At 44.0% G+C, this 15,843-nt stretch overlaps 1 protein-coding gene across 1 annotated transcript in view; it reads left to right on the forward strand.

Annotated features, from left to right (window-relative positions):
- Nucleotides 1-421: 421 nt before the first annotated feature.
- Ocm2 (oncomodulin 2) overlaps nucleotides 422-15,843 on the forward strand; it is a 16,606-nt gene continuing 1,184 nt past the window's right edge. Inside the window, exons 1-4 of the mRNA XM_010642753.1 lie at nucleotides 422-674; nucleotides 13,570-13,637; nucleotides 14,199-14,331; nucleotides 14,718-14,827. Coding sequence (XP_010641055.1) covers nucleotides 13,577-13,637; nucleotides 14,199-14,331; nucleotides 14,718-14,827 — 304 coding nt within the window. The 5' untranslated portion in view covers nucleotides 422-674; nucleotides 13,570-13,576. The remainder of the gene's footprint in view (nucleotides 675-13,569; nucleotides 13,638-14,198; nucleotides 14,332-14,717; nucleotides 14,828-15,843) is intronic.

Here is a 15,843-nt window from a genome sequence, read left to right on the forward strand (position 1 = left end):
CCCAACCTGGGGTAACTTAGCAATTTAACAAGATACTGTCTCAAAATCGAAAAGAAAAGAAGAAGAAAAAAAAAAAAGATCTGGGATGTAGCTCAGAGCAAAAGCTGTGATTTCACCCTCAGTGTTACTAAATAAATAGGTAGATAAATAAGTGTATGTTACATAATATCTACTGTCACTAATGGTCTAAAGGGCTAAAAAATAAAATGCAGTTGTATAAATTTAAACATACTTTCATCAAAAATACATATTAAGGCAAAAATATTATAAATCAGAAGTATTTTTATGGGCTAGGGGTTTAGCTCAGTGTGTGTAGAGCATGTGCTTAGCAAGTATGAGGATTTGGGGAGGAGTCATGGGGCGGCTCTTACCAATTTTATTTCTAGACTTTTTCATGTTTGCCTTTCATTTTCTGCTGGAAACGTGCCAGTTACACGTTGTTGCTGGGAAGCGCTGGGAAGCACAGACCCAAACTGCCTGCTCACCAGAGACCCTCGCAGACCTTCGCGTCACAGGACAGACTCTGCTGTGCTCGGCGGACTTGCCACCAGCCATTGGCCTTTTGGCACACACGGTGTTGAAGACATCTGCTCTCACACACCATTGTGGACGCACCGCCCCGCGTGGACCCTGATCGGCTCAGACATAGAGATGCCGTAGCCAGGATGGTTGAGGTAAGCTGAAGCTGTGATCCAGCGGGGCAGAGGGACGGCCCTGCACCTGCCAATGGCCTCTGGCACAGACCCACGTCACGGTGGTGCAAATCCTTTTGGTTGGGCAGCTTGCTAGGGAACTCTTGGGCACACAGCATTGTGAGCTGTGGAGCCCTGGGTTTGGCCCTCAACACTGAAAAAAATATATTTTCATGAAATTATTTCTCTTCTAAAATATTATGAATCAGCAACACTTTAAAATTAAAGGGTGTTGGGCCGGGGATTTAGCTCAGTGGTTCCACCACCTGCCTCACAAGTTTAAGGTCCCGAGTTCAATCCCCAGTACCAAAATAAATAAATAACTACATACATACATAAAATAAAAAATAAAATGAAAGGGTACAGATACAAGTTTAAGTTCATGAATATTAAAACTTTTAATCAAAATGGTTTAAATAAAACTAAAGTATTTTCAAATGCTCACTGAAAAATATTAAACCTTATTAAACTTTTCCCAGCCAGGCATGGAGGTACATGCCTTTAATCCCAGCTACTTGGGAGGCTGAGACAGAAGGATCACTAATTTAAACCCAGCCTGGACAACTTAGCAAGAACTTGTCTTATAATAAAAACAAAAAGGCTGGGGTGTAGCTCTGTATAGAGTGCTTGGCTAGCATGCACAGGCCCCAGATTCCACCCCCAGCAACGCAAGAAAAAAAAAGTTATTTACAAATCTAGCATTCGGTATCAACTGGTTGATGATGTGAAGAATTGATATCATGCTTCTGTCATGTTACCAAGACCTAGATGTAAGCAAATTAAAAAGGTGTGAATATAGCAAAATTTTTCTGAGCCACTGGGTTAGTTAATTCCAGAAAAAGAGAATCAACTGGATGTGCAAGTCTATTGAGAGTGATTGTGAAGAATTGAGTCAGGCAATTATGAAGTCCCACCGACTGCCACCTGCTAGCTAGAGACTCAGAAAAGCCAGTGGTATAGTTCCAGTCTGAACACAAAAATTTAGAAACCCAGTGTGGAGGAATGTTTCAGTCAGTACTTACTAGAGAAACAGATTTAATGAAAGATATACACAAATTTACAAGATGGGCTTACAATGGCCACCTGCAGCGTCAGATATGGAGAATGAAAAAGGTCTGTCCGCGCTGGAGATCCGAAGGGTACAGTCAAAGCCTTGGAGCTCCCTGTCCCGTGCAAGTCCACATCAGGAGGCTAAAGTCTGTGCTGGAAGCCAGGAGATGACATCCAAGGTGAAGGTGAAGACAGGAGCTCCTCCGAAGAAACAGAAGCGATGCGTCCTTCATTTCTCTTATTCCTTTCAGGCCACAAGCCTGTTGGTTTCTGTCACTCACATCCAGGGTGAACCTTCTGTCTTTAGTGAATCCCTTCAGCCACATCCAGAACTATGTTGATCCAGTTTAGTTGGGTGTTTCTTACTCAAGTTGACACAGTCAGTTAACTATCAAAATCCACCCCTTGTCAACTTGACAACCAGACACATTTCCTTAAACCATGGTCTCCAGATGCAAAGACAAGTTCGTAATTATGTGACTATGTTACAACTATCCTGTGTACAAACGGAAATGTACTAATTCCCTCCCAGAGTATAAGGCAAGATTTCTTTGGGTGATGCTTACTCCAAACATTTCATAACTTGAACATTGTAACATAGGTTTAACAATGCTTAAGAGCCAATATTAACTCTATCAATGTATTACATAGGCAGGAGGATCACTATGAGTTCAAAACCAGCCTGGGCTACATAGTGAGTTCCAGGGAAGTCTCAACTATATAAGAGAGACCCTGTCTCAAGAAAAACAAACCAAAAATACATACTACATAGGAAGTATATTAGGAGAGAACTATTACAATCACAATCATAATCGTCATTTCTGTAACTGATCCGGAGATTGTAGGTGATATTTAGAACTACTTTTTTCTACTATCCATTCTGTCTCCCCTGGGACTTTAGCAAGCACCTCAGCAGCACTTGGTTCTTACCCATACCTTTATTCCTGAAGGTTCTGCACCATTTGTCATCTTGTCTGGATCGGAGTGTCATAGTTTCTCATTGACTTTAATAACAGGGCATGATAACACTAGGAGACACCTTAAGGGATCTCCTGCATTTGAAGTATATTCTTCCTTTCCTCCACTGTGGAATAATAGTCCAATTTCCCCTTCATAGTCTTGGTCAGTCACCCCTACCAACACTGTAACTCCCTTTTTAGCTTGTTTACTCAGAGGCATGAGGAGATCAAAATGACCAGGGGGGAGTCTTAGCTTCCAATTCAAAAATATCATTGTTGTGCTTCCTGGTACAGGTCTTCCCTCCTCTGGAAGTAAGACTTCTAAGAGAATAGGATCATGGGAACTGGAAGCAAAAATTTTGCTAGTGGATCACTAGAATAAATGGTGAATGGTGTTATTCCCACTTCCATCCCTTGATTCCTGGACGTGTGAATCCTGGCTGTGGGAGACACAGTACCATATTGTAGACATTGATTCAAAGCATGTACAGCCCTTTGAAGAGCCTTGTCCCAGTTCTGAAAGGCATTGTCACCTAGATGGTGCTGTAACTGTGTCTTCAAAAGATCATTCCACCTTTCTGTCAATACAGCCACTTCTGGCTGGTGAGGAGCATGGTAAGACCAGTGAATTCCATGAACACGAGCCCACTGCCTTACTTCTTTGGCCATCAAATGTGTTCCTTGGTCAGAGGGAATGCTGCGTGAAATTCCATGACGGTGGATAAGGCATTCTGTAAGTCCATAGGTGGTAGTTTTGACAGAAGCATTATATGCAGGGAAGGCAAATCCGTTTCCTGAATAACTGTCTATGCCAGTAAGAACAAAGTGCCGTCCTTTCCATGATGGAAGTGGTCCAATATAATCAACATGCCACCAGGTCACAGGTTGACCACCCAGGGAATGGTGCCATATCGGGGACTCAGCGTTGATTTCTGCTGCTGGCATATTATCAGCCTTGGTGAGTGGGAGACCATGGTGCTGACCTTCCCCTCTGCATATCACCCATCCCTGCCTCCTGGGCATTCTTTTCATGAACCCATTGAGCTATGACAGGGATGGCTGAAGAAAGAGGTTGGCCACTGTCTATAGAATGGGTCATCCTACCTGGTTGATTGTCCTCTTCTGCTGATGTCATTTTTTGGTGAGCATTTATATGGGTTACCAATTTTTTATATCCCTTGCCCATATGGAGAGATCTGCCCACATACCTCTTCCCCAAATATTTTTGTCACTAATTTTTCTTCCAAGTTCCTGACTATCCGGCCAGGCCACTGGCTACAGCCCATGAATCAGTACACAGTCACATGTCTGGCCATTTCTCCTTCCAGGCAAAATGCACTCCCAGGAGCCATGGGCATGCGGGCAACTTCTTCATATAATTTACTTGTGCCCTCTGGACCTGCACTGGTTCAATCACATAAGACCATTTCCATTTAATGGTGGACTGTTGCTGTGAGCATCCAACTTTATGACTTAGTGAATCAGATAATATCCAGCTATGATGGGCTACTTGGGTCACATGGTAACCTGGCGTCCCGAGTGTTCAGTTTCCACTAAGGCCCAGTTGCAGGCCAAGAGCTGTTTTCAAAAGGAGAGTGGCTGTCTGCAGATGATGGCAGAGCCTTGTTCCAAAATCCTAAAGGCCACTGCTGCAGTTCATTTATGAGGGCCTGCAGGGGCATTGTGTCTCTTTTAAGGTTGTAAAGAGAGTCACATGTGACAATTTATCTTTTTTTTTTTTTTTTTTTTTTTTTTTTTGACAGAGTCTCACTATGTAGTTCAGACTTCCCTGGAACTCACCATGTAGCCCAGGCTGGTCTCAAACTCATAGTGATCCTCCTGCCTCAGCCTCCCGAGTTCTGGGATTACAGGCATGTGCCACCACGCCTGGCTGACAATTTATCTTTTACCTTAGAAAGAATATCTCTACGTGCCCCACACCACTGGACTCCTAGAATTTCCACTGATGTAGAAGAGCCTTAAATTTTGATTGAATTTACTTCCCATCCTTTGTTTTCAAATGCTTCACTAACAAACCTACAGTGGTTGCTCCCTCCTGCTCACTTGGTCCAAACAGCATAATGTTATCAATGTAAGACCAATGCGATACCTTGTGGGACAGAAAGGAGATCAAGAACCCTGCAAACTAAGTTGTGACACAGGGCTGCCGTTAGTATAACCCTGAGGTAGGACAGTGAAGGTGAATGGCTGGCCTTGCCAGCTGAAAGCAAATTATTTCTTTATGGGTAGGTATAGAGAAGAAAGCATTTGCCAAATCAATAGCTGCACATCAAGTACCAGGAGATGTTAGTCTGCTCAAACAAGGAAACCACATCTGGTACAGTAGCTGCAATCGAGAACCACAACTTGATTCAGTTTACAGTAATCTACCGTCATTCTCCAAGATCCATCCATTTTCTGCACAGGCCAAGTGGGAGAATTAAACGGCGATGTGGTGGGGACCACCATGCTGCATCCTTCAAGTCCTTAACAGAGGCACTAATCTCTGCAATTCCTTCAGGATGCTGTTCTTTTTGTTTACAGTTTCACCAGGTAAAGGCAAGTCTAATGGCTTCCATTTGGCCTTTCCAACTATAAGAGCCCTGACACTACAGGTTAGGGAACCAGTGTGAGGATTCTGCCAAGTACCAAGTATATCCATCCCAATTATGCATTCTGGAACAGGGTAAATGACTATGGGATGGATTCGAGGACCCACTGGACCCACTATGAGTCGGACCTCTGCTAAAATTCCATTGATCACCTGACCTCCATAGGCCGCTACTCTTACTGGAGGGCCACAGTGATGTTTGGGATCCCCTGGAATCAGTGTTAGTTCAGATCCAATGTCCGATAGTCCCCCAAATGTCTGGTCATTTCTCTTCCCCCAGGAAAAAGTCCTTAGGTCCCTCTGGGGAAGGAGGGGAGGAAGACTGACTGTATAAATTTTTAGTAGTGCACCACGGTCCTTCCTCAAAGGAACCCATGCTCCCCTTCATTCAATGGGTTCTGGGTCTGTAAACTGGCTCAAAATCAGGAACTGCTTGAGGAGCTTTGATTCTCTGTTACTGTGGTTTGAAATAGGTTCTGTTTATTTTCCCTTAAATTTTTTTATTGTTTATATCCATAAAAATTGTGTAGGCTTCCTATTTCACTTTTGGAAACACTGTGGCTAATCAGCTAATGTCATAGATCTACACATGTCAGACCACTCTGACCATTGTTCTGCCTTTGCTGCCCATTATGGTAAGTACCTGCAACTTTCTTTTGGTGATTAAGTGCTGCCCTTGACCCCTGCCACTCCGGGATCCAATCAAATCCATTGGCCTGAACTTTCCCATGTACTCACTATCCCCACCGTAAGGTGTGGCATACAGAGAAGAGCAATGACAGGGCTTTTTAGGGATTCCGGTGCTCCCCTCATGAATCTGTTTCTCAAGGTGTTAGTGAAGGGTACATTTTCTGGATCACCCCAGCGTGGTGGATGGGGTTCAACATGATAAGTCCACCCAGGCATTTCCATTTCCCTAAGCCTCTGAATCCCCTCCACAGTAAACCATGGGATATCAAGCATCGCTAACTCATTAGACATCTTTTGATCCATACTTCTGCCCATCAGCCAAACAAACTATTAATACCTTTTTTTTTTTTAACTCCATGAACTACAGCATTAAATTCAGGATCTCTGCTTAATGGACCCATAAGGACAAACTCAGCCTGACTCAGGTGTATGATTCTGCCACCATTACCCCATTTCTGTAAAATCCATTCCCACACTTGCTCAAGAAAACTCCAGAAGTTCTTTGGGAGGATAGTAGACCTCATGGGTCACACCATGCACCTCACCCTTAGGAGCCTTCTGGGATTCGAGCCTGGTTATAGGCCTAGAGGTAAAAGTGGGTCCTGAGGAGCGCCAGCATGACCATGCTTGGTCAGCACAGGATTAGTTTCCTCAGGTGTAGTAGGAGAGGCCGACACCACAGGGGTTTGGGGTGGGGATGCCTCTGCCACTGTGGGTAGAGAAATTTCTTCCTGGGGCAAAATAATCTCATTAGAGCCTAGGAGAGCAACATCCTCAGCCTCCCAGGATCCTCCCTAACATCTCCATCCCAGTTTACTGGATCCCATTCTTTTCTGATCAGTGCCCTCACCTTTCCTTCAGATACCCTTCAAGGCTGAGCATTAAATTTATGCTGTATTTCAGCCAGTCCACTTATGAGGGCTTATGTGTGGGTTTCTGTATTCTCAGCCCTGCAGCTACAGGCAAGGAGGTTCTCTTTCAGGACACACTTTGAAACTTTTATGTTCTTTACGTGTGTCTGGAGCTGGGAATTTGAATCTTTGAGCTCCTAATTTTTCTTTATTAATTTGTCCTCGCAGTTACAAGTCTCTAGATTTCCTATGGATGTTTTGAGCTCATTGTTTTTCTTCACTATTTTGTCCAGAGATGCTAAGACCAACCAGCCAGCATCACTGCATTTCCCACTTTGCCAAAAATATTCACAGTTGCTAAATTCCTTACCTCTAACAAGTTTTGAATTAGGATAATCAAATGGATCTACATTGGGTATTACTTTAAATAGTTCAGATCAAGGATTGTAAGTATTCCCCACGGTACCAGAAGGAGATAGATACCATGGCATCTTTAGATCTCATCAAATTCGAGAGGCAACTCCAGGAACCCCTAAAGCCATTAAAGAATTTTGTCTCTACAATTCTGTTACTCTAGAGTCACTCCCAGTAACAAAATCTGTCTTAGTTACTTTACTCATTGCTGAAACAAAATACCCAATAGCCACAGTTAAAAGAAGAAAGGTTTATTTCAGCTCAGTTGGGAGAGGTTTCAGTCCATAGTCAGCTGGCTCCAAGGCAGATCAGCATGGCAGAGGGGCCTCATAGAAGAGAAACAGTCCATGATGTGGGAAGCAGAAGGCAGCAGCAGTGAACGAGCCTACCTTTCCCCTTTGTCCTACGCAGGATACAACCCTTTTTGGGTGGTACCACCCCCACTTTGGGTGGTAAATCCCTTCACCCACACCCAGAGCTAGTCAGGCATTTCTTACTCAAGTTGACACAATTAGTAAATTATCACAGGATGGGGGGTGGCTCGTGAAAATCGCAGTCCAAATGCAAGAAAAGATGAGATGAGATGTTTTAGCTCTAGCAGTGAGGCAGGAAAAAAGGGAACAATGTAGCTGGGACGTATAATCCCAGCACTCTGGGAGGCTGAGGCAGGAGGGTTGCAAATTCAATTTTAGTGACTTAGGGAGACCTGTCATGGGGCGGGGAGGGGCTGGGATGAAGCTCAGTGTGAAGGTCCTGGGTTTGAGCTCCAGTACTAAAAAATAGAAACAAAAAACAAACAAATGGACCAATTCCGCTGATCTTTCTTCCTCAACTTCTCATTCTCTTTGCATATTCAAAAGATGGAACAATGCCCTATTGCACTGGGAGAAGCAATCCCTTTACAGAGGGCACCAATTCAAATGCTGATGTCACTCAGAAGCACACAGTCATACCCAGCAGCCCTGTAATCTGGACACCCCTGTTCCACTCATACTGACTTAAAAATTTGCCGTCCGTCTTAGTTACTTTCTCATAGGTGAGACCTAGTACTTGACTCCCACAGCATAAAGGAGGAGAGGTTTACTTTGGCTTACCGTTAGTAGAGGTTTCAGTCCATACTTGTAGGGCTCCAATGCAGAACAGCAAGGTAGGCGTGGCTGGGCAGAGGAAAGCTGCTCCCTGGAGGCATCCAGGAAGCAGGAAGAGCGAAGGGAGGAAACAGGAAGGAGAGAGCCCCTTCTGGGTCATGCCCTCAGTGAACCAGATCTTCCAACCAGACCCCACCTCCTAATAGCAAGCCAGCTGTAAGTCCCATAATCTAATCACTTTCCAGAAGCCGCTCTTAGGAGTACATGAGGATTTGGGGGACAACTTACACCATTCAAGCCATCGCATGTTGTTCTGCAAAATACCACACTAATCTTTGGGTGCCTCTGGAACTATAAATTAAAACACCAAAAGAAGGGGAGAAGTGGACATCCAGCGCTACTCAAAAGTGCTACTTCGTGATACAAGAATCTATTGTATTCCATGTTTCTGAGAGAAAATGGCATGGGTCAGGAATGGCACAACCTACAAATCCCTCTGGTATGGGACATGGTCATCCGCTATTTTAAGGACATAGAGCAAGAGATGTAAAGAATCTTCTCCCTGGGGCATGGGCAGTGTTAACCATGAGAGCAGATGTGATTCTGGTCTCAGGTGATGGAGGGCTGAGTATTCTTTGATCCATTTCTGCTTGTGCTTGTGATGCACCGGCCCCTCGATATAGCCATGGGGTCTGGGACGTCCCCCCTGCCTGTTGTAAGGACAGCTATTTATTCTCTGAGTGTGTTTGTTTCCTAGGACTGCCAAAACAAAGTTCCAGTCGGATGGATTAAACAACACACATTTATTGCCTCATAGTTCTGAAGGCTGGAAATCCAAGATGCAGGGGTCAACAGGGTCGCTTTCTCCTGAGTCCTCTCTCCTTGGCTTACAGGTGGCCTCCTTCTTGCTGTGTCCTCACGTGGCCTTTCTTCTGTGCACGTGTGTCCCTGGTGTCTCTTGGTGTGCTCCAGCCTGCTTGCTTGCTTATTTCTCATTCATTCATTCATTCATTCTTTTTTGAGACAGGTCAGGGATTTAGCTCAGTGGTCCTGCCACCTGCCTCTGAAGCGCAAGGTCCAGCGTTCGATCCAGAACTCCTGTCAGCTCCAAGGCAGAGGGACCAGATCCCCGGTACCAGAAAAAAAAAAAAAATGTTGAGACAGGAGCTAGGTTTCCCAGACTGGCCCCACATGTGCAGCCCTCTTGCTTCAGCCTCCTTAGTAGCTGGGATTACAGGTGTACATCACCACACTCAGCCCCAGTTCCCTCTTTTCTTCCAGTCCTGGGGGGTTGAATCCAGTGTCTTCACACAAAACTGTATCACCAGGCCCCTTTTTAATTTTATTTATTTACTTATTTTGGTACCAAGGATCGAACTCTGGTCCTTGCGCTTGCAAGGCAGGCAGCAGAATCACTAAGCTAAATCCCTGGCCCCTTTTTTAATTTTTTTGATATATGTTCTTGCTAAATTGCCCAGGCAGGCCTCAAATTGGAGATCCTACTGCGTCAGCCTCCCGAGTCCTGAGATTACAGGTGTGTACCACCATGGCTGGCTGAGTTTCCTCTTGTTTTGAACACACCATTTGGATTGGATTAGGGCACACCTTGAGGGTCTCATTTAATTTAATGATCTTTTTCAAGGTGCTGTCTCCAAGTGCAGTTACATTTTGAGGTACTGGAGGTTAGGATTTCAACTTCAGAATTCAGGGGAGACACAATTCAGCCTACAACACTAAGTGATGTGTATAGCATTCTCCTCGATTTGTCACCCTTCCTGGTGGCTCTCTGTCTTTGGTTTGGGCTCATCTTCCTCAGCCAGTGGCCCTGGAGGTTTGGTCTTCAGTGAGGTGAGGGCACCTTTAAGAGAATGGAACACCCATACCCACAATTTAAAGGAAGAGAAGTTTATTTGGCTCTGTCTGCTCCCAAGGCAGAGGGACATAGTGGAGGAAAGCTGTCCATGTCATGGCAGTCAGGAAGCAGAGAGAAGGGAGGAGCTGGGAACAAGAACACAACCTTCTGGGTCATGACTCCAGTGTCCACCTCCAACCAGGCTCCACCTCCTAACAGCGTATGCAGCTGTGAACTCCGAACCGATGAACCCGCTGATGAGTACAATGCCCCTGTGATCCAAACACCCTCCACACCCAAGAGAATTTGGGGGGACATTTTAGATCTCAACCATAACACAGTCCAAGGGCCTTTTGAAAATGCAAATCTAGTCCCCTACTTAGAATCTTCCAGTGGACATTTTTTTAATTTTATTTGGTTTTTTGAGACAGGGTCTCACTATATAGTTGAGACTGACCTGGAACTCACTATGTAGATCAGGCTGGTCTTGAACTCACAGTGATCCACCTGCCTCAGCAGTGGACCTTTTTTGACCTAATGACTAAAATGCAAATCCTCCACATGGCGAAAAAGCTCCCACAAGTAATTTCTCACTATACATTTATTCATGATTAGTGTGAGTCTATTTTTGCTTTTTTTTTTTTTTTTTTAACAATCACCAATCTGGGTTCAGGATGTAGGATGTGGTGGGACATTGTAGAAATTCTGCCATTCACATCAACCATTGAATGTGATATCAGATTAAACTAACCAGACAATTTATTGCTCATTGTTTTAAACACAGCATCTAGCACAGTCTCTGATATTCACTAAGTATTGGTTGAATTGACAAATATTAACAGACACTTGTGGCACATTCATACCCAAAATATAATAGCCAAGGCTGGACCTGAAGATTTTAGCTATAGGGATGTTCTTCCTACTACTCACTGTAGTAATGAAAATACAAAAACAATTTAGATGTCCAATAATGCGCGATTGATGACATGAGTTATACCACTTCTACCCCCTACACAAGAGAATTATACATAGTAGTTAAAAATCACAATACTGTATATAGATTTATACTTACTGACAAGGGAAAAGGTTCATAATATGTTAAGTGACAAATCAAGCTAGTAAGATTATGATCCAATTTCATTGTTTTAAATATTTTTTAAAAATGAATATATCTGCAAGGAAATACACTGCAAGTTTAGCATAATTTTTTTTGAGGAACAGAGGACTGACCCCAATGTCTCCACACTGAGCTACATCCCAGCCCTTTTGTTTGTTTGTTTTTTATTTTGAGACAGAGTCTTGCAAAGTTGCCCAGGTTGAACTCAAACTTGCAATTCTTCGCCTCAGCCTCTCAGCATTCTGGGATTATAGAACTGCACCACAATGCCTGGCTGCATCAGTCATTTCTAGTGACAGGCTGTGTGTGGTTATTCTTCTCCATTTTTTGTTTTCCATTTCCTATTATGTTTTCTCTTTTCATTCTTTTTCTATTTCTGTTTTTGCTTGTATAAAATGTGCAGGTGTTGTGCTTTTACTAATACTCTCAAAATTATTTAACTCAGAGAGAGAGTATTGCAATTTGGACCTTAAATGTCTGCCAAAGGCCCATGTGTTTGGTGGATGGGGGGGATGGTTCCGTCAGAAAGTCTGTTTATTGTTCTTTGTGCAGAAATGGTATAGCAAACTTGTCCTCTTTTAGCTTTCTAAGTCCAATAAGGGCTTATAGGAATACAGGAGCCTAACATCTTGGCAATTTTTTATTTGGCATCTAGGAAAACTCCAAGGATGAGTTGTGGCTCTACCACGCAGGTAGCTATTTGATCTGAAGTATTGCTCTCGCTGTCACTGTCTCTCTCCTTTAGTCTTTTTTTCCCCCTGGTACGGGTATCAAACCCATGGCCTTGTGCATGCTAAGCAAGCACTGTAACACTGAGCTACAGCTCTAGCCACTGGAGTATCTGTCAACCTCCCTGTTTCTCATGGGAATAATGAAACTTGACAGAGCTGTTGCAATAATTAAATGATACAATGACGTTATTGGTAAACTGTATACTGTTGTACTTCTGGTTATATATCATGATCAGGGATGGCTTTGAAGGCCTGGAAGGCAGTGCTGAAAGGCATACACAGCCATGAAAAGAAGATCCACACATCTCCCACCTGCTACCATCCCAAGACCCTGCGACCTCAAACACCCACAATGTTAGCAGCTGAAAACAGACCTGCCTCAACAGCAGCCACTAACATCTGGGGAGCATTTTTAATTTACAGAGCACCCCTATGTGTAATGATCTCCTTTTAGCCTCTGCCTCCTTCTCCTCACCAGGCCTCCAGTATCTCCTCCACTCTTTGCCAACGGGGTTCGTTTGCAGAATTGAAACCTTAGTTAAGGTTTGTTGAGGTTTGTTTTAAAATTGGCCATTCCCACCCACAGTTCCTTGAGCTATAAATAGAAGAAAAAAGTTTAATTAGTAAGGTAAGACATCCAATCCACATCCACTTGATCCCTGAAAAGGAAATATAAGAGGTTGTAACTATCACTTTTTCAATCCTATATAAGGTAGGTCAGTAAGGTAGCAAAAGTGCACCTGTGTTCGGCTCCTTCAACTCTGGTTTTTCCCCTGACTCTTCTTGGGGGAAAAAATCTAAAAGGGTAAGTAGCTGGTGGGCCTTGACAGACCCCAAGGCCTTCTTCCCTCCAAGCATTCATGGCAGGGTTGTGCATGTTAAGCTCAGATTTCTCTCTTCCTATGGCTTTATACCTGGGACTCTGATCTCTGGTGGCTTTCCTTCATCCGAGTCCCACCCTTTAGGACACAGTGTGGCTTCCACAGAGCTCAGCAGCATCTCAAGCTGTCTCCTTTCCCACATGGAATGTGCAACCTTCTCTAGCTGATGTATGAAAATGCTATTATAAACATTACATGGTTTATTTTTGAGGGGTTTGTAGCTGTCTATGTAAGAAATGATTAAGTGCACATGATTTTTATACGAAAACTGAATCAGGTCGTTCTTTGGGCTGTGTTTTAAAATGTCATCTTTGGAATCTATTCAGGAGAAGGCAGTGAGCTGAAGAGGCTTGGATTTTCCCTGTGTCTAGTTATTGTTTGGATGTCCTACTCCATTGCTTTACACAAGTGCTTATTATGTTAAAAAAATGTCTAGATAGGGGCTGGGATATGGCTCAGTGGGAGTGTACGTGTTGGCATGCAGAAGGTCCTGTGTTCAATCTGCAGCACCAAAAAAGAAAGGAGGGAGGGGATAGATAAGTAATACAGGTTGAGTGAGCATGGGCCGTGTATACCCCGGATGGGTGCATTCCTGTTTGCCATTTGTCACATCTCTTTATTCTGTGTGATTAGGTAAAAGATGAGCATCACAGACGTGCTTAGTGCTGATGACATTGCAGCTGCCCTGCAGGAATGCCAAGGTAAAGGGAATGTGGGACAGGTGTGGGGTTTCCTCCTGCATTCCCACCTCCAGTGAAGCAATAGGAGTGAGCATGTGAGCTTTACTGAATGATCCGCAGAATCAGAGGATGAAACTGCTAGAATTAGATAGCTACAGTGATGGAACTATGAGATCTCAGCACGTGGTCACATTACTGTAAGATGAAAGAAACATAGGAAAGTGGGAGTAAAGTGAATTAAGCTTGTTTGAATCCAGTGATTGCATTTCCTCCACCAATTAAGACCAGCAATGTTGAGAGCTCGGATGCACAGCCTGTTTGGGTGCAGAGAGAGACAGAGGAGAGAGAAGCAGGGATGGGCAAAATCCAGTGGAGAGAAACAGCTGGGGCAGTGAGAACCAGAGATGGCATCCCAGAGTCACCCATCTCGGCCACCTCAAAGTCTTGGACTAGTTGAGCATGCTGGTACCTCAAGGATATTATGAAAGTCATTTTAATAATCTTTGTTTTCAGCGCTGTGGCCCAAATATAGAATGTGCCCCGAGGAGCATCAGAATAACCAACCCATTCTCTATTCTTTAGATCCAGATACTTTTGAACCCCAAAAATTCTTCCAAACATCAGGCCTCTCCAAGATGTCAGCCAGTCAGGTGAAGGATGTCTTCCGGTTCATAGACAATGACCAGAGTGGATACCTGGATGAAGAAGAGCTTAAGTAAGCTTCGTCCCAGGCCACCCCAACATTGCTAGGCTTCTGGGGGTGCAGGGGCCCAGTGTTCTTCGGGCTGTTCAGTGGCAGCAAGGAATGGAGTCAGTGGACCGCATTTCTCCCCACACAAAGCACCAAACATGGTGCTGCAGACAAGTGCAGCGTCCTTAGCTTAAGAGATTTCCTTTGGCAAACGGACTTAACAAAACTCCTCTTAAAAATAAATGTCTGCCATTGATTTCTATAGCACAGGAAATCTTTGCTTGCTAAGATCTTGACTGATTATTATGACTACTGGAAAGAGTGGTGGGCTTAAAGAGAAGGGAGGAAGGAAGGAAAACAGGGTTGTGTGGTCTTTTAGAAAATTCCCATCAATCTTTATTATCCTGTAGGTTTTTCCTCCAGAAGTTTGAGAGTGGTGCTAGAGAACTCACCGAATCAGAAACCAAGTCTTTGATGGCCGCTGCAGATAATGATGGAGATGGGAAAATTGGGGCTGATGGTACGTCTATAACTATGCACGATTTAAAACACATTAGCTCAGGGAGCACCCGTGGGCACTTGGGCCATAGCATTAGGCAGATGGAGGCTAAAGCCCCCTTTTGTAATCTTGCTGAGCCTCAGACTTCTCATCTGTAAAATGAGCCTAAAAGTGAGGATGCCAATGTGATGAATAAAAATTCTGACATTGCTGGCACGTAGCTCAGTGGTATAGCATATGTTTAGCAAGTGTAAGGCCCTGGGCTCCATTCTCAGCACTACCACCAGTAACAGCAACAAAAAACCTGGCATGATATCTGGGGTGTGTGATAGCAGCTAGTCCTCTGGTCATTATCTATGAACTAGAAGAAATCCTTCACCTGATGAGGACACTACCTAGCCACCTGGCCAGTTACTTGTAAGATGCTCTGATGTACCTTGAAAATAATGCAATGGTTTCCACCAGTGGGATTTGAGCCCTCCAAGTAAGGGACAGATTGGCATTCTCCAGTGTGTCCCACATCAAATGCTCTACTGGTTTTCACGCAAAATCCTCTTAGCTTTCAAGGGTTTAAAAAAAGTACATATATTTGATTAGTCATTAACCTACCAAGTGGACCATATTAGAGGACACCATTTATGAGGCAGGCAGTGGAACCACAGAGCTAAATCCCTGGCCTGAGGACACCATTTATGGACTCTTCTGTGTGCAAAGCCCTGGACTGGAAAGTTATCCTCATTGAATGGCTGTGCAATTGTTGTCACTAGGTTTTGCCATGCTGCTGCTATGCTTTGTATGGACTTTGTGCCAACTCCGGAGAACTGAGGGTGGTCCTGTTAGTGACACTAATTTGAAATTTAAGTGTTACTTTGCTGAGCATGGTGGTGCACACCTGTAATCTCAGCATTCAGGAGGCTGAGGCAGGAGGATCACTTTGAGTTGGAGACCAGCCTGGGCTACATAGTGAGTTCCAGGTCAGTCTCAATTACATAGTAAGACCTTGTCTCAAGAAACCAAAACAACAACAACAACAACAA

Source organism: Fukomys damarensis, unplaced genomic scaffold, assembly GCF_012274545.1.
Source record: "Fukomys damarensis isolate Sample0158 unplaced genomic scaffold, DMR_v1.0_HiC HiC_scaffold_17, whole genome shotgun sequence".
Lineage (NCBI taxonomy): Eukaryota > Metazoa > Chordata > Mammalia > Rodentia > Bathyergidae > Fukomys > Fukomys damarensis.